General features: G+C 39.1%; 1 protein-coding gene across 3 annotated transcripts in view; it reads right to left on the bottom strand.

The window, feature by feature from the left end:
- The window catches only part of cadm4 (cell adhesion molecule 4), a 124213-nt gene that overhangs the window by 25205 nt on the left and 80549 nt on the right, over positions 1-18459 (bottom strand). The window contains exons 1-3 of one of the 3 annotated variants that reach the window (XM_052578409.1): positions 15192-16613; positions 5448-5594; positions 980-1267 (exon numbers count right to left, since the gene is read on the bottom strand). In XM_052578409.1, the coding sequence (XP_052434369.1) occupies positions 980-1267; positions 5448-5594; positions 15192-15273 (517 nt within the window). In that variant the 5' untranslated portion in view covers positions 15274-16613. Of the gene's footprint in view, positions 1-979; positions 1268-5447; positions 5595-15191; positions 16614-18459 lie in introns of those variants that run through there. The other 2 variants (XM_052578411.1, XM_052578410.1) reach the window with 2 other exon arrangements.

Raw genomic sequence — 18459 nt, forward strand, 5'->3', positions numbered from 1 at the left:
TTTTGGGGTGATCTACCCCTTGTAAAAGTGTACACTACTGGTGAAAGTTCGGGGTCAGTATTTTTTTAAATAATAATAATAGTTAAATGAATTCAGCCTTGGTGCAGGCTTTTAAAAAAAGTTGTTGTCAGCCTGTGTGCTGGTTGGTGAATTAACAGAAGATTTGGTCTGAAACACAGTACTTGACATAAACTTCCTTTACGTAACTCCTACTTGTGTGATATTGCTTAAATATCTTTGATCAGGCAGACATTTAAATTATTTTTACTGAGGCAAAACAGCAGCAGACTAAATTCAAACTGAGCCCTGTTGTACTGAATCTGTCGCAGACAGACACTTGCCATCATTGCTAGAGTGCCAAAACCTACAATCTCACTCTTTTTTTCCTGTCTCTGTGTCTTTGTCATTTTCTTTCTCCATGTTTTTCCCTTCTTGCAGCCTAAAAACAAAAGCTGGAACAAAAAGATATAGAAAATACGGTGGCAGTGAGAAAAAGAAGGGAGAGAAAGCAGGAAATTGAGAGGTACAGTTAAAAGAAAAGGAATTAAAGGCACAGATTGGAGCTGCACCTGGATCCAGTTCTGTGTGTGTGGGAGTGTATGTGACAAAAAAAAACTTTCTTTTGCACACATCCAAAGGGACCCAGATGGACAGATGCATTTGAAATTCGATAGAGTGACATAAAGCAATAGAGGGGAAAATGTGCCAATGTGCAAACACATGGGGGAGAGGAGCAAAGCGTATCTTCCTGGCTGTCAGAGAGATTAGTTGAAATGCATGACATTTACCGTGAAAACAGAGAGTCTGACAGAGACAAAGCAAATATGCACACAATTGAAGGGGTTTTAAGAAAAGCTGACTCTTTTGCGTTTGTATATGTGCTTATGTGTCTTTCATATTTGTAAGTGCATGCATAGTATAAAAAATGTGGCTGCACGGAATGTGTAATTACAAGAATTGTGACATTTAAATTACTCACCTGCGATTTCTCGGCGATCTCGGACCCAGCGCAGAGTGGCTGGTGGTTTGCTCCGCGGGGACACACATGTGAGTTCCACCTCTCCACCCTCCACTGCCTCTGTCTTCACCTCCACCGTTGGCACCTCTGGGGGCACCACCACCGACAGCGTCGCCACCTGGTGGTGTGTGTCATCGGTGTAGAGCTGGCAGAAGTAGCCACCCTCGTCAGATACGCTTACATTAGTCAACGTGATCCGCACCAGACGCTGTGTGAAAAGAACCATCTGAAAACGGTCGTCTTTTAGTGCTGGAAGAGAGGGAGAGAGAGTAGGGATAAGTAAGGATAAAGGAACCACAGGACACGCAAGTTCAAATTAAATTCAAATTGAACCTATTTGCTTTCTAAATGCATCCTTCTAGCCTTATTTTGAGCAATTTCTGTGGTGCGTGTTATTGCAAAGAAGAAAATGTGTCTTTTTAATTTTTAATCAAAATGGAATGACTTTCTCCTCTGAAATGACTTCCCTTTTCCGCTGACGCCCAAATAGGCATTTAGGCATTGTTTTAGAAACCCTATTTCGAGTTTTGTTTCATTCTGGTTTATATCGCCTTCTTTTCACAATGATTAAAATCAAGTCAAGCCCATTACGCAAGTAAAATGGGTTGTGGTTGGAAATTCACACTAACTTAAGCAATAAAATGGCTCTGTGAAAAGAAAAAGAGCCATACAAATGCTACTAACTTAACTACACTACCATTCAAAAGTTTTTTTTAAAGAAATTAATACTGTTGTTCCAATGAGGATTCATTAAACTGATCACATGTAACATTAAAGACATTATATGTTTACATTAGAATGATTTCTGAAGGATCATGGGAGACTGAAGACTGGAGAAATGGAAGCTGAAACTGGAACAGAATTGGAATTGGAATGGAATTTTAAAAAACACTGAGACAGAAAATGGAAATTGTAACTGGTAATATATTTCACATTATTACTTATTTCCTTGTATTTTTAATTCAATAAATACAACCTTGATGAGCATAAAAGTTTTTTTTCATTAACCTTTTTTTGGCCGACTCTGCCAAACTAATGTTTTCAATTGTTTAGTTGTCAAAAAAAAAAAAAAAAAAAAAAGATTGTGCAAGATATAGGCCTATAAATACTTTGTCTTTCGAGTTTTGTAAGTAACTTCATAGTAAAATAAAATAGTATTACCTTTTAGGTAACAAAGCATTTGTAGAGGCTTGTAGAGTTGCTAGCTACAATCAAAAGGGAATCTTGTAGCTTAACTACTTTTAATTAGTAGTAGTTTTTTTATTCGCAAGTCAAAGCTTCAATTAACTCCTCCAACTCAAACAAGAAAAATCACACAATAAAGATCAAAAGAATGGAGCAACATAAAAAGGAGAAGATGAAAAGGAGAAGAAAACAACAGATGAGGGGTTTTTAACTAGCATCTCTCACAGAACAGCTGACACAGAACAACACACAAATACTGAGGGGAAGCAGAAAACAGAAGCATGGAGGACTATTGTTGAAAACCATTTGCGCTTTGAAACCAAGGTGAGAGAATAATCAATTGTAAGAAAATAATAATAATAATAATAACAAATAATGACGCTGGCTACAAAGGCTGGATGGACCTCTTTGGGACAAGATTCACACAAACTGTTTTGTATTGACCGGCCCTAAATACTCCTTTTCTCGCTACTTCCCTTTAAAACTCTTTTTTTTGTGGCCGACTGTGCTCTTGAGTGAACCCAGATATTTTCCACACCTTGGCTGCGTTTATTTATCAGTGTGGCATGTTGGAAACTGAATGAGTAAGCATTGCAAATGAGTGACTAAATGAGCAAACAAGTGAATGAATCAATTCATGTTTGAATGAATGAACAAGTGAGTGAATGAATCAATGATTCTGAAGAAGTCAGTAAGCTCTTTCTGTGACATGGATCTTCTCACTCAAGCCATGTTTCACGCGACAGGAGTAAAAGAGCCTCACTAAAGGAGATAAATGCCTCCGCTCATGCTAAATGGCAGGGAAATGTCAATGCATTGTCCAGGCCGGTGTCACCTTTAGTCACGCCTCATTTACATAGCTCACAGATCTGGCCAGTCTGAAGGAATCTCATGGAAAGGGCGCATGCTGATAGGCTATTGTATACATGACCGCTGAGGGATATTTACGCCCTGCTGCCTGCTAAAAGACTGTTATCGGGATTCATTAGTTATCAAGCAGAGGTTTTCATTTGCATTTTTCTGTACATTTAGACAAGGGCACTCAAGCAGTAAGAGCAGCCCGGAGCTGTCATGAGAATCCACCGATATTAAAAGCCTAAAGATTGTTAGCAAAAAGTGTGTCTGAGAATAGTGGTGTGAATGGCTCAGAAGAGGGGTGATTTAGCTCCTACAAAATGGCCCAATTATGTGCACTTATAAAAGCAGAGATCACGGATACTAATTCAGCTTTTAGCTTTTGTGGTCCTTTCTGTTTCTAGCAATTTCATTCTTTTTCTCTATTCCCTTTTTTCAGTGAATTACGTATGCTTTCTGAGTCCTTTGCTGAGGCAAGGGTTACAAAGGCAAGGCTGAAAACACATTGCATATCATGTAAAACGAGGGTGACAGAGAGTCATCACTTAAAGGGATTTCAAATTTGAGCGATAGTGACGGCTGCGATGGAAAAAACAAAGGTTATTACATAAAAGGATCTTTAAAAAGGAATTGAAATAAGGTGTAATCAGTTAAAAAGGATTTCAGAAAGACTGATGGCGCCAGTATAAATATATTCCAAAGATGATAAAAGCTAACCAGCATGAAAAGAGACTGCTCCACTGCTAGCACGGACTCCAAGGTTGTGTTTAACATATTTACCACTTACCAGCGCTACAAGAGAACCATTAATGTATATGGAATGTGTCTGATGAACTCAGCGTCACAGAGGGAGTGCTCAATAAATTAATTCTAGTACTTTTGCTAAATAAAAACAAAAAAAAGAAAAAGCAGCAGCTGCCATGTAATAAAACTGGGAAAGAACTTTAATAAGATCTTTGTCAAACTTTAAATGATGCTTAGCAGACTCTACACTCAGAAAAAAGGCTGTCACTGGGACGGTAGCTTTTCAAAAGGTACTAAAATGCACACTTCAGGAGTAAATAAGGTAGTAAGGTAGCCTTTAAAACTTTTTTTTCTGAGAGTGTATAAAGGTTTGCCATTTTTATTAATTATAATATTAAGTTTAAAATGAGAAAATTGTCGTTATGAGATATATAGTCACACTTTGAGACAGTTTCTAAAAGAAAGTCAATACTGTGACATGCATTGTATTTTGAGAAAAAGTCACTTTGTGAAATATTTAACCTTTATTTGACCAGGCAAGTTGAACAAGTGGCAATAAAAAGGAATTCAGTTATAAAAAAGTCAATTTGACGAGACGATAAAAGAAACAAAGTTGCAATTACCAGATATAAAGCCATATTGTGAGATATATATGTGCAACTTTCAGTAAGTTACGATTTTAATTATAAGAATTGAAAGCCTATATTGTGAAAGGAAGTCAGTTATGAGAAGTAGTCATAATGTGGTTTTATTAACAAAGTTCGGGAGGAGCACGATCAGATAATCATCCAATTTGGCACAGGTGCGTCTCGTTTAGCTAGTCATCTTAACTAGCACACAAGCGTGTATATATATCCAGTCTTCCTACCTCCTGTCCCAGGACAGTTTTTCGGCATCCCTCCTCCACCCCAACTCCTCACTTCTAATCTATTTATCCTAAATTAGGGATTGGGGGAGTTATTTGGGTTCGGGCTATGCTCCGGGCCCGGACCCCTCCCCCAAGACAGCACACCAAAATATGTCTACTATTCACCTTCAGATTAGATGTAAGGGTGAAGTGTAAAATATCTAACCAGACATTTAATGTATTGAATGTGTCTTCTGTAGATTTGTTTAAAGTTTTTTTTTCAGATTTTTTTTTTATTCTGTCACAGCTACCATAATTACTTTGTAAAAATGATAATATTAAAGATCTGTTAAGCATTGTATAATGCAATTAAATTTTTTTACTTCGTTTCGTTTAAGAAAATCTTACCATGAAATATAACAACACAATTGCAAGTAGTCAAAATTGTGATGTATAAAGTGACACAATCACAAACTCACAATCACAAGATATAAAGCAGCATTGTGAGAAACAAAGTTGCATTTCTGAGAATTAAGCATCTTTTGAATGAAATGTATAGTCGCAATTATGAGAAAAAAAGTTATAATTTTGAAACAAAGTTGCAATAAAATCTCTATTGTCAGATGTATAGTGTTTTTTGTTTACAGTATGCTTTAAAAAAATGTGTAAGTATTACTTCCTGTGTAAGTAATGTGAGCAAGCATATTTAAATAGTAATGCCAGTGTAAAAGTTTAAAGTGATGTCCTTTTATGAGGTTTTTAAAAAGATCCGCTAATGACTGCAAGTGAAGCGGTCACCTCGTGTTCCATTGAAGAATAGCGTTTGTCTGCGTGGATTCTGGATGACCACGATGGAGCCATCATAGTTCTGGAGACGACAGGAGATCTGTGCCGTCCCCCCCTCCAGCACGGTCACGTTCTCAGCCTGCACGGCCTGCCCCCGCACTGAAACACAGAAGGGTCACAGAGTCAACGCACAACTCCCATTTGCTGCAATTAATCATATATAAAGAGATTTTTGATGGACAGAAGGAGACAAGATGGCAAACGGAGCAATTTTGAAGATAGGAATACCTCCGTGACCAATTAACACCTCACTCACGTAACTACCTTTGTGCTTAGAAGTGTGAACTATGCAGAAGAAGAGAGACAGAGCGAGTGAAAAAAGCAAAATAATGAGAGACTGACAGATAGACAGAGACAGCGAGAGGGGGAAAAAGAAAGAAAGGGTCCTAATTAAGTGCTGGTAAGACCAATAGCATCGTTATCTTTATCCATTACTGTGGGCTGACACACTTCTCTCTTCCATCTGCTCGCTCTGACATCCACCTCGTGAAAGTGCCGGTAATGACGGCTCTTTTTCGGGCATGAACTCGGATCAGTCATACGCAGGGAACACAGAACATCTAATGGCACTTTCACTGCTAAATCTAATTGAACGTAACATCTACTGCATGTTCTGGGTGATGCTCATGTATTGTTGATGTTTATTTTAGCAGGATATAGAGGAGCCGAACATGAGGTCATCACCGCTGGCCCGTGCAAGCATGCTGCTGGATCCTTCAGCACATCATTAGCCGTGTTCTTCCAGGAAAGCCTGTCTCTGGAGGACTGTAATGATTCGCAACCCTGACACCAAGGCACTGCGTTCTTCAGCAGAACTGACTCGATCTGATGACATCACAACAGATCACTGGGGAAAACTGTCACATCAGCTGATTCGCTGAGACCTCATCTCCTCCATCACTCCACTCAGCTAGCTAGGACAAGATGTCTGACATGCTCAGACTGGCATGTTACAGACGTGCTGTATGACAGGAAGTCTGTACATAGCTTGAGCTTGGAACAGTTGATGGAGTGTTGTGGAGGTGAGTTATTTCACACTATAACATAATAATAATGTGGAGAATGTGAAGAATGTTTCGACATCCATAGGCACTCATGGTCCAAGGGCTGATTTTTATTATAACTAACATTTTCCTTTTTTTTCTCGTCTGATATTGTTATATGAAGATCACATTACAACTGCCTTGAAAACTTTTCCTCACCATTTTCTAATTTGTTTCTACATTTATAAAAAAATTCCAGATCAAATCTGTCTTGGAAACATTTCCTCACCAATTTCTGATTTATTCACGCATTTATTATGCTTTTATGTACAGTATAGATGTTTATTATTTTATAGACCACAAACATTCATCCAAACTTATTTACATTTATTCTAATATAATTTTAATTATCATAACCTAAAAAGTGAAATAAACAAATAATTTCAATATTTATTGTGAGAATACTCCACTAGTTGCCACTAGTAAAATTAGTGCACTTGTTTACCACTTTTTTTAATATGAAGGTCATATCAAAACTGTCTTGGAAACTTTTTCCAATTAAATCATTATTTTGAAATCATAAAAAAAAATCATCATAAAATCATAATACTTTTCAAAAGCCTTCTATGTATAGATTGTATTGTTTACTTTAAACCCACACCAGAATATGAAAAACCATAATAAAACATTAATTGAACTAGTTTTACCACAGTTGCTAGTGTACAAATAACAAAACCAGTGAAACTTTTTTCCTTTCAAAGTTAAAAGTTGAAGTGACGATGTCCTCCAAACATTTTATGAGGACATCTTGGTTATAGACCAGAGGCTAAATATCTCTTAGAGGAACAATTAGGATTATTATGGAGTTTTTGCTGAAAAGCGACAAAAGAGAAAGTTCAGGAGGGAAATAAAGGAGAGTCTATAAAGGCGCTAGCCGTCACCCGTTGGCCCGCTCGTCTGGCTTCATTTGAATTTAATCCTGTCAGGCTCTATCCATCTCAGAGTACCCTTGTCTTAAATTCAGCGTGGAGGGAGAGCGGGTTAATAAAACATTGACAGGTGAGGTATTGAGCTGAAATCAAGAGGCGAGAACAGGGAAGAAAATGAGAGACAGTGACGGAGGGCGTCCTGAAATCTTGCACAGTTGCCATTGTAATTGTAGCCATTATTATTTCTGTCCTCCGCATCAATATTGTGATTCATATCACGACAATCGGCACCACCATTGCTATCCCAATTATTATTCTAATGACTGTTATTACTCAGCACTCGGGCGTCCGCAGACTTGGCCGCCATTGTTTTAATGGCTCCTAATTGTTTCAACAGCACTATACATCAAGAGAAGGTCTGTGAATGCATGGGAGGCAATTAAAAACCCAATTCAAACCTAACAGAACTCAAACAAGTGTGGCCAAATTCCCAACAAAAGTAGCTAAATGCGTTTGATTGAGAAGTCAAACAAAACACGGCTAATTGAGCATCCGTTAAATGCACTCTGCCGCTCGCCAGCTGTCTCCTCTCCATGTAAATGACCGGAATGAAGGTACGGAGGGAGGGGAGCGTGCCGTGACGCCAAAACGGCATTCGAGAAACTCGCCAACTCGCTGACGGGGGTGGAAGGACACCGAGCGAGATGTAGAGGGAGGCACGGGGCCGGAGGAAAACAGCTGCCGGTTTGGGACGCGTTCGCAGCTGCCAGGAAAACAGCGGAGGGGCCACCGGTCGAGTCTGCTAATACTTGCGTGGGAGATGTTTGCGGTCGTATCTGCATCGTGGGCACGGGAGTTTATGAGCACCGACGGCAGGGCTAAAACCACTAGAAACCGCAGATGGGTTCATCTTGACCCTATTACAAACAAACCATAATAAAATATACAACATGCTCACAATTGGATTAGGTGTGAAAGTGGAGAGATCGATAAGAGGCTGGTGTACTGATGCTAGGAGAAGCAAATAAATAAAGTAGGCTTGCTGGGGGTGGTGGGGGTGGGATGTAGAGGAGAACTTCAGAATTTGGCCAGATGAGGGCGATGTATCAATACACACAAACTGTACAAATCCTAATGCTGAAGAAAGAATAAAAACACAATGAGTTATTGAATAAATAATGACTTTAAATGTAAATATAATATACATATGAAATATAAATAATAGAGAAATATAAATAATAGAGACCATATAAATAGAGTAGTAAATAAATGAATAAATCATGGTAGTTCAACAGTAGAGTAAGATGGGGAAAGTTTATGCTTGACCATAAACTCAATGATTAATAGTGACCTTTTATCTGAGCATCAACATTTGTGAGATTTATTCCAATCTGAAAAGTTTTTTGGTTGTAATGTAATTGTGTTTCTCGTTGGATAATCGTGAATTGATTTCATTTTGGATATTGAACGTTTTAGGTATATTTGTTAACAGAAGATATGTGGACAGTTGCAGATTTAGATTTGTGCAGTAACAAACTTTTTTTTTTATTATAAAAACAAGTTACAAATAGACCCCTTCTTAAAGGAACAGTATGCACATGTCCCGCCCCTCCCGCTGGAAAGCCAATCATCTGCTTTTAACAGGAACATTTTAGCCTATCGCCTGGTTCCACTGACGTATGTGCACAATTGAGGAACCCTTGCGCTTCATAGTAAAAGTATAACCTGTGGGGAAAAAGGCATTTTAAACCTTATTTTGGGGCAAAGTCATAAAATTTTTTCAGTGGTTTTTATCATATTTCTCTGCTGTTTCTATACATGCAGTTTTTATGTCCCGGTGACCAGTGAAAGTGCAGTTCTGACTCTAGGCCCATTTATTTAGATAGGAGCATGGTCTTTTTAGTCTGAAATAGCCGCCCGGAGGCGTTGCCAAGATGGCGGCCGAGTGGCACGACTTGCCTGAAAGGACTTTGCTTATACTTCAGTTTTGGGTGAACTGTTCCTTTAAGGCAGGGCATCTTTCCCTCTCTTTCCCTACTAAGAAAGCAGCCATGAATTATGGAGGTGAGTTCAATTTAGTGACTTGGTAGAAGGCCAGATACAGCACAGGCTTATGAGCAACCGACCTGCTTGAGATTAACCATCTGAATTACAGCATACAGTGGAACCACCAGACGCCCTCATACACAGAACGTAGTCATACACACACACAATTATAAATCTCAAAGAATGAGCAGACAACCAGGCAGATAAAGATAAATCCTAAGAGATCCACGTCAAAATGTAACAATACTAGAACTGTTGAGACATTAAGACATCCTTTGATTCTTTCCTTTAATCCAGTTTCAGTGCAGTCCATCTGCTTCGCTCTGTGAGCACCTGATACCTTCGGAACTCATGAGTCACTCATCACTTTTTTTGTTTTATTTTTCCAGCCAACCTGAAGATCGCAGACGTCACCTAACCTGATGTCTCAGGTAATCAGTGAGCAAGCAGCTTTGGCTGAAAAGCTGACGGAATAAGATTCCCTGCTGCTATATTTATATCTCTTTCCTTCACTTTGTGGTCTAAAATTAAAATGATCTCTCCGAAGAATCTCGCTCTCTGCCAATCATACGTAGTTTTAAAAAAAACATTCACACCATAAATAAATCGTAATCCCTTGCAAATCCCCTCTCTTCTTTTGTATCTCAATCTTCCACTATCTTATTCCTGGGCTTTCCCAGTTGCATCTCCCTCAGCACATTGTCTTTTCTTTATTCCGGCATATTTCTATACCCTACCCTTCTTTTCTTTTGTTCTTTTCTTTTCTCCGCTTTCTGCTGCTCTCTAAAACTCATAATTCCCTCTCCTACCGCATGCTTTTCCTAGCTAATCTCATTCCCTTCCGCTTTTGCACCTACACAGACTCCCCCACCTCCTCCTTAACATCAAACCCCATCTCTTTCCTTCATTTTTCCCTCGTTTTTCTTGTCTTCAGTCCCTTCACCCTCACACTAAGCTCTCTTTTCCTCTGTAACCGGCTTCATCCGTCACTTGCTTCCTCTGGTTTTCTCCTTGCAATCTTCCCTAACTTTTCCTCCGTGTCTCTTCTACTTTACATTTCCTTTACTTTCCTCCTCTTTATCTCTCTGCCATGGATTCCTCATCATCTCTTTCGTGTTTCTCCCGCTCTTTGCTATCTCTCCGGCAAGGGGCCTGTTTATTTCCATCTCTCTCCTTCAGAAATGTGATTTGTTCTGCAGATCAGACTTGCAGTATAATCATCCTGCTTTGTCCGGGCGAGCGAGAGAGAGCGGGAGAGAGGAGGAGCGGAGGGAAAAGGGGAAGGAGGGAGTGAAAAGGACATGCAAAAGGCAAAGAGAGGAGAAAATGGACTGAACATCCATCTCTTGTCTCTTTGTTCCACTCGTCTAATTACATCCATGTTCTTGCCTTCATATATTCTCTGTCATCTGTAACCTTACTCTTAAGCTGCATGGTACAAAATTAAGAGTTAGTTGAACTTAAAAAATAATGAAGGACATGCAAATGGCTTTCCTGAATGCATTTACTTAATTATCATAAGTAATTATTTTAAGTTAATGTCTTGACTGAACTGGAAATGTCAAACTGCCGTAACTTAAAATCTGCCATCATTATAATAACTGGCTTTTTTTCCCTTTATTAAATAGTTTAACATAGGCTAAAGAACTGAATAGACTTTATTAAGATAAATACTCCAGATATTTCAGTCACCTGTAAAATAACTTTTATTTTATGTGGAGCAGGTTTACCATTACACCAATTTGTGATCAAATGACCAGCTGAATAATACTCAGTTTAGTCCGGCAACCTCACTGTTACTGGACCATTTTACGTTTAGAATCAAATGTGATACATCCACACCACTAGGTGTCAGTAAATCCAAAAGCAACGACTTTAACGAAAAGTTATATATAAGATCACCATGAAGTGATACAAGTAACTAACAAACTCAAATACCAATTTTTTATACACTTTTACTATGCTTTTAAAATAAATATTAATATAAATAATTAATTAATTAATCTAAAACAAATAATATAATAAAATATTATTATTAAATATATCACATTAGAATAACATAAGGATCATGGTAGAATAAAAATCTTTGGGTAAACTATTCCTTTACAACAACAAAAAAAGAAAGCCAATGAAAATATTTGGTTATTTTCCTACAGTATTTACTGATCTAAGATCATTTCGGTGTGCCCTGAAGCTTCAAAGCTTTCTTCACTCGTTCATTGTCTGTTCGTGGTGTTTATTCCCTTTTCCATCGCTCCATCTGTGATTTCTTGTTCCTGTTCTCCCTTATCTCTTCCCCTCACCATAACCGCTGCGCTCTCTTTCTTTTGACCTTCATGTTTTACGCTGCTCTTTTCTATCACCATATTTCAGTCATATCACTCTCTCCTCACTCCATTTCATCCCTCTCTTTTCCCCTCCATCCATCCATCCATTTATTTCTCTAGACCACAGCGTTCAGGTCATCCAGTCCCTGATATACTTGGTTTCTTGATGGGTGTGTGTGTGTTAGGGGACATTTGTTTGTTTTGGGAGCAGAGCGGAGATCCCCGTGTGTTCCTATTGCAAAAGGTGGAAAATTTCCTGTAAATTTTGGAAACATTTCAGGATTTTTTTGGAATCTTCCAGGGATTTTTGAAAGGTTGACAGAAATGTACTGGAAATTTTGCAACCCTATTCCTGACACACTGTTTCGAAAGCACTGCAGAGACATTAGTCAGACATAACAAAGGGAGCTTACTGAAAATTTACAGGGCAATTACACCAGGCTAGCCTGGGAGAGTTAGCCTACGGCCAGCGCAGAAATCCAGACCGCCACAATTCCTCGCATACACACACTCATCTTGTCAACCTGGCTCCCATCCCCAACAACATCTCACATTCAACTGCTAGAGAAAAAAATGCTTTATTGGCGAGAATTACATAACAGCATATTCTGCCATGGCTTAAGACCCATTCTTTATCTCTCTCACTCACACACATACACACATGCTAGTGCAGAGAATGGCTTTTTGTTGCTGAGATTATGAATATACAGCAGGGTTCAAATGTCTGAGACCACTGAAATTGCTTCTATTTAGCCTTTTTCTAATTTAATAGTTTTTCCATTACAAATTATATTATCAGCATAACAGTTTAAATGAACCACTGAATTGAAAATGTCATTAAGTGACTTTCCAAATGTCTAAGTATTTATACTGTATGACCCCCATTCGCTTTAATGACAGCAGCACTCAGGTTGCATGAACTCCACACGTTTGTTTAAAAATTGATGATAACTGAATAATAAAATCAATCATTTTTAAATGCTATAAGTGAATTTAGGCATCACAACCTTATAATGTACAACATGGATTTTCATTTGTAATTATTATTATATAAATTAATACTGTTTTTTGAAAGATGAAATGTTCAATGTTAGATGAAGGCAAAGGTAATCTCAGTGTGACCACAAGCACCTAAAATGACTTATCCAAGAATAACCAATGTATTGTGGATCTGTAAATAGTTTTTGTTTATTTTACATCAGACCATATTTATTTCAGGTTTGAATTAGACCGAGGACTTCTGCTCCTGCTGTAAATGTGGTCCAGCACCCCAGATGTGATGTTATTAAAAGGTAGAGGAAAACAGCAAGAGAAGTCTGAAGTATAGACAGACTGTCATATCAGCCTGAGGTAGTGAGTCACCGAGAACAGGAGCAACAATGTCCTTGCTGAATTATAAGTGCACATATTCTGGGAAAAACAGCAATTACTTCATAAAATGGCCAATCTCTGGTTTCCTTGAGGTACCTCTTGAATACATGTTCTCTTTAACTGCAGAAATCCCTGAGTGAATTTGAGGTTATCCTCCATAAAGCCACTGTCATATCTCCTTCCTTCATTCTTTCCTTTCTGTGTCCCTACAGAGTCTGTATTTCTGCTCATTCGTCCCGTTCTCCTGATTGTTATACTGCCGATTCCTTCCTCCCCAATGTTCCGCAAATTTTAATGGTTGTATTAACCATTCCCTCTCAACTTCCAGCTCTTGTTTTATAACTCTCCTCTTTTCCCTTCTTTCTACAAGATGTCTGTTCTCCAAGTTTTCCACATGCCGTAACTCTCCTTGGCTTCTTCATATTGCCCTTCCTATGTCAGACTTCATCTAATGAGTTATACAAGTTATTATTCATATAAATTAGTGCTTACAGCAAGTAATCATTTTCCCAAGTAGTCAAATTTCCCCTCTGTAAATAAGAGGTTGTGTAACTCGTTTCTGCTAATTTTTAAAATGACAAATCATTAACTGAGGAATAATGCAAGAAACACATCAACACAGTGCATCAATTTTCCTATTACTCAAATAATATTTAAATTAATTAATAGTTACTTTCCTATTAGTAACATGCAGGTTTGTATCATCAGAACTCACTACATGGTGAGTAAATCAGCATCCAATTGCATGAGTTTTATCACTGAGGAAATATGTACATTTATTTTTATCAGACGTCCTCATCAGAAACAATTACCATCCGAATAGGGTGGCAGTCTAAATTTGGTAAATTCAAGAAACATCTGGCTGTATCAACAAGTTCACTGACTCAAATTTCACAAATTGATTGATGAGTGACTTAGAAGCTGCATAATATTCAACTCAGGACACTCAAAATATGATAATTATTAATACTTTGAACAATATATGTAAATGGTTGACATTAAAATGCTATACTAGATGGATGAATAAATAAAAAATAAATAAATAAATGTTCAAAGTGAATTCATCCTCACAACAACATTATGAGATCTGCTAAAGGCAACATTTATCAGTGTTAAATTATTGGCATTAAAGTGAGCATTAGATAATATTAAAAGCAATGGGAAATTAACATACAATAAAAGATTATTCAGTTCATTTATAAATAAGAGGCAAAGTGTTTTTATTTGAAACACAGCAGCAATCTAAATGTAGTCAATTCAATCGAATGGATTCCATCATCATCTACCCACTCTCACGTCGCTCCATGCTCATCTGCCCTTTTTTTTCTGGTGGAACACAAAAAGGATCATTATCAAAATGTCAAATCTTTTCCATTCAATGAGAATGCGGGTTGATCACTAGCTGTCAAGTTCTGATGCAATTTTGCTTGCTTTATTTCAAAAGAGCCTATTAGGTCGGGATTTGAACCGGGGTCTCTTTGCATTGTAAATGAAAACTCTATTCTATCTTTCATTTACATATCCAACTGGTAATTTGTAAAACAAAACAAAAAAAAGTTGTATGTATTTTCTTGCCTAAGGCACGGCGTGAGTCAAGACTTCCTCTGGTGCCCATTTTAAAAAGAGAAGGAAAAAAGTGCACGAGACCACTATTTTCTATCTCTTTGTCTTTGCTCCACACTCCTCTCTGATCCCTCAATCATAAATCTGCCAGCTGGCTCGGCCTCCATTCTCCTCTCTCCGTATCCTCTTTTCTCTTCACACACGCGCATCTCTTCGCTCCTTCCCATAAATTATCTTCCTCTGAGGCGGAGTGAGAGACAAGGACAGAGAGAAGTGTCTAAGGAGACGGGGACCGGCGAAAATAAAGAGAAAGCGAGAGGCCGAGGCCGAGATGAGAAGGATGAAGAGAAATGAAAGTACCTTTGGGTTTCATAAGGTTACAGACAGAAAGAGAAAGATTCATTTCAAGGTGTGCTGAGGAATTACCGAGAGAAACGAGACAGATGGAGAGGTAAAGCAAGAAATGTGACGACTCACGGCAGAGGGAGAGCAGAACGAGGGATCGCAGCAGAAGGGACGGGGTGGAGGAGAGGAGGAGAGATCGCTGGCCTCGTCTCATTGTGTATTGAGGCTCGGTAGCTGATCAATGAGGCCTCTGTGGTTGATGACTGCACAATTCAGCACACGCAACACAGCTGAAACCGCAGCAAAATTACTACACTGAACACCAGTGCTCTTAGAGCGCAGGGTTACCTAAATCACTTTAGCGGCTGCGTTTTAATCCTCGAGCAACTAATATCACATGCGATAACAACCAACCGAAGGCAGCTAATTAAAATAATCCTCCACATTCAAGAGTAAAAAGAAACTCCTATCGTGTGGCAATTTCCACACTTAACTTTGCCATCAAACCACTTATTAGCACTCAAAGACTAAACGCGAACATAGCGAACCCTAATTGAGTAGTCGTTTTTAGATAATATCATACTTGTTATGCATAAAGCTGTTGTGTTTATATCTGAACTGGTAGCCGGCTAACCACATCACAGGTTTAAATCCCACGAAAGCGTTCACTTATGAAATTCTTGTTTTTCTCCTCACACCTTTTTGAGTTTGTTTTTCTCTTTCGAGATGAGGCAGAGCCTGCTGAGATTCACCCCGTCATGACGTGCACCTCGGTGCCAGAACGACACTGTGATACCGCAAACACAGTCTGGCTCGCGGAAACAACCATAAATCAATGCGCTATCTAGTCTGCCAACTGTTTTCACCAGATTTGAAATGAGTATTTAAACTTTAAGAAGTTAAACAATCACATTTGCGTGACTTTAGGAAGGGCTGCACGCAACAATGGAAGTACAGACAGGCGATCATATATCCAAATCTATAACTAATCTGACATGGAATTTAAGTTGAGATTGCATACCACACATCTATGTATGAAATATTAAAAGGTTTTTCCTCTAAAACACTGAAAAGCATGTGCAGTAGGAACTTGAAGAACTGGCTCAGAAGTCCAAAATGATCCCTAACAAAGAGCAATGTGTTATCGCACTATGAGCGCAGGTGTCTTAAAGCTCAGAGCAGCCAATCATACTACTGTTCTAAGCACACCGTGATACTGAGCCCAGCCGGGATCCTCACTAACACACACAGTGATTGGCAGGGCTGATATTCACTGTGTGAGAGCACAACTTCAGATCTGTGCCTCAGGTAACTGCCTGATTCCATTCGATTTTCCCCAAAGCGTCACACAACTTCCCCTACTTCCACCAAGGTTGAGTCAAAGTTAATCCATCTCTCCTTTCCTTTCCTCCCTCTCTCCTTTCCTTGAGCAGTCCACTGGTGGAAGATCCTCTGATTCCTTCAAGTATTGTTTCTTTTCTTCCTCGTAGTCCAAAACTCCTTGAGTAATCTGCCTGATGTTTGTATAACCTCTCTCGAAAGTGCACAGACACAATTTGGGAGAGGACCCTGGTATATATACTTGAGTGTGTGCGTGCTGGCAGATGCATATCCCACATATCGTTATTTTGGTAAAGGGCAGGGGAGGGTGAGAGTCCACAATAGCACTCATTCAGAAAGCAAAACAGTCAGTGAGTCAATGAGCTTCACTGTCTTTCAGTCTCACTTCTACAGTTGGTTGTGTTTTGCTAAAGTTCTCTGGGTCATCAGCTTCTTTCTGATCAGTCTTTATCTGTCTGGAATACAGAGAGTGTTCACAAAGTCACGAGGGGATGTTCGAAATGAATGTGTCTTGTTTTGCGACATGCTGTACATTCTGTGCCATACTAAGCTACGTGCGCATAAATGCATGAGTCTGTGTGTATTCATGTGTAAATAGTATCCAGTGTGTGCACAGGGGACTGAGAGAGAGGATAGCAAGATTGTGTGAATGTGGACAGACTAGTCAATTAGTTGATTGATTCAAGGAATTCAACCCAGGTTCTGCATAAAAAAAGAAAAAAGAAATACATTATCCATACATACATACATACCTGTTCATCTACCTACCCATCCATTTATTATCCTATCTAGTCAACAACCCATCTATCCACCCAAGCTAACCCCTTACTTATCTATCCACCTATCCACCATCATATCCATCCATCTACTTAACCATCTACCTACCCATCCATTCATCAAACCATCCACTCATGTACCTATCCACCTTAACTAACCTACCTATCCACCAACCTAGCCATCCATCTATCCTTTCATCCATACAACAACCTTTCTACACACCCCCTTCTTAACTTCCTACCCATCCATCTACTTATCTATCTACCTATCCATCCATCTATCGACTTACACATCCATCTCTTCATCCATCCAACTACTACTACTGAATACTGTATAAATATATGTGTATGTGTTTGCTGGTAACACTAACACAACTAGCTGACTATTTTTCGTGATGACTCCTGACTACATCCCTACACAGCCACATCCCTCTGTTTAAAAAAATTGTCACTTTTGTTGAATCACAGGTGTCATTTAATTTCATACCCTCGCCCTTATTACGCTTTATTACTGCTGATGCGGCTGTGTGCATATTCATTACAGTTGTGTGCTGCACGAGACTGTGTCCACAGTCCGCTTTCCTGTTTCTCTATCCTCATTTGCATCCCAATCATTTAATTTCTCACTGGCATCACACCAGGCCAAATGTTGCCAAAGCACTTAAGGGACACGAGTTAACAGTTGCATGAGGGTAATGTTAAAAACTCATGCATGCCTCATACACACTCTGACTGCTTGTGATACCGTAGACATTAAGGCTCTTAAAACTTAATCCAGCACCAAAGGTTCAGTCCAGGAAAGCCCGAGGCTGCAGGTGGGAAGGTGGGTGTCCGTGGGTGCAGGAATCCTGGTGCATCAGCAGAAAAGGTGCAGGGTATTTTTGATGCACTGATCCTATGTTCTGCTTATCACAGATTAAATTTGCGTTTTGTCCTTCAGGCTATGTAATAATGCGTGTGGGTGGGGGAGTGGTGAATTTAAGTCTCTTGGAGGAGAAGGAGGGTGTAGAGTAAAAGCGAGAGAGAGAGCGAAACGAGTGTGCATGGCCCTGAGTGTGTGTGGAAAACTTACTTGGCACTCTTTCTCTCTCTCTTTCCTTCTGAGTCTTGTTGTTTGTTAGTGCCAGGCTTTTATGCCAAGCCGGCAGCCATTACTCAATCAGACAGCTTCCTGTGAGCTCTTCTCATTAAAACCTCACACGAACGCTAAACCTATGAGCACAATTATCACCTTTTATACAAACACAAACCCGGAGGCACACAAACACGGTCTACTACAAAAA

This window comes from Carassius gibelio, chromosome B16 (assembly GCF_023724105.1).
Source record: "Carassius gibelio isolate Cgi1373 ecotype wild population from Czech Republic chromosome B16, carGib1.2-hapl.c, whole genome shotgun sequence".
Lineage (NCBI taxonomy): Eukaryota > Metazoa > Chordata > Actinopteri > Cypriniformes > Cyprinidae > Carassius > Carassius gibelio.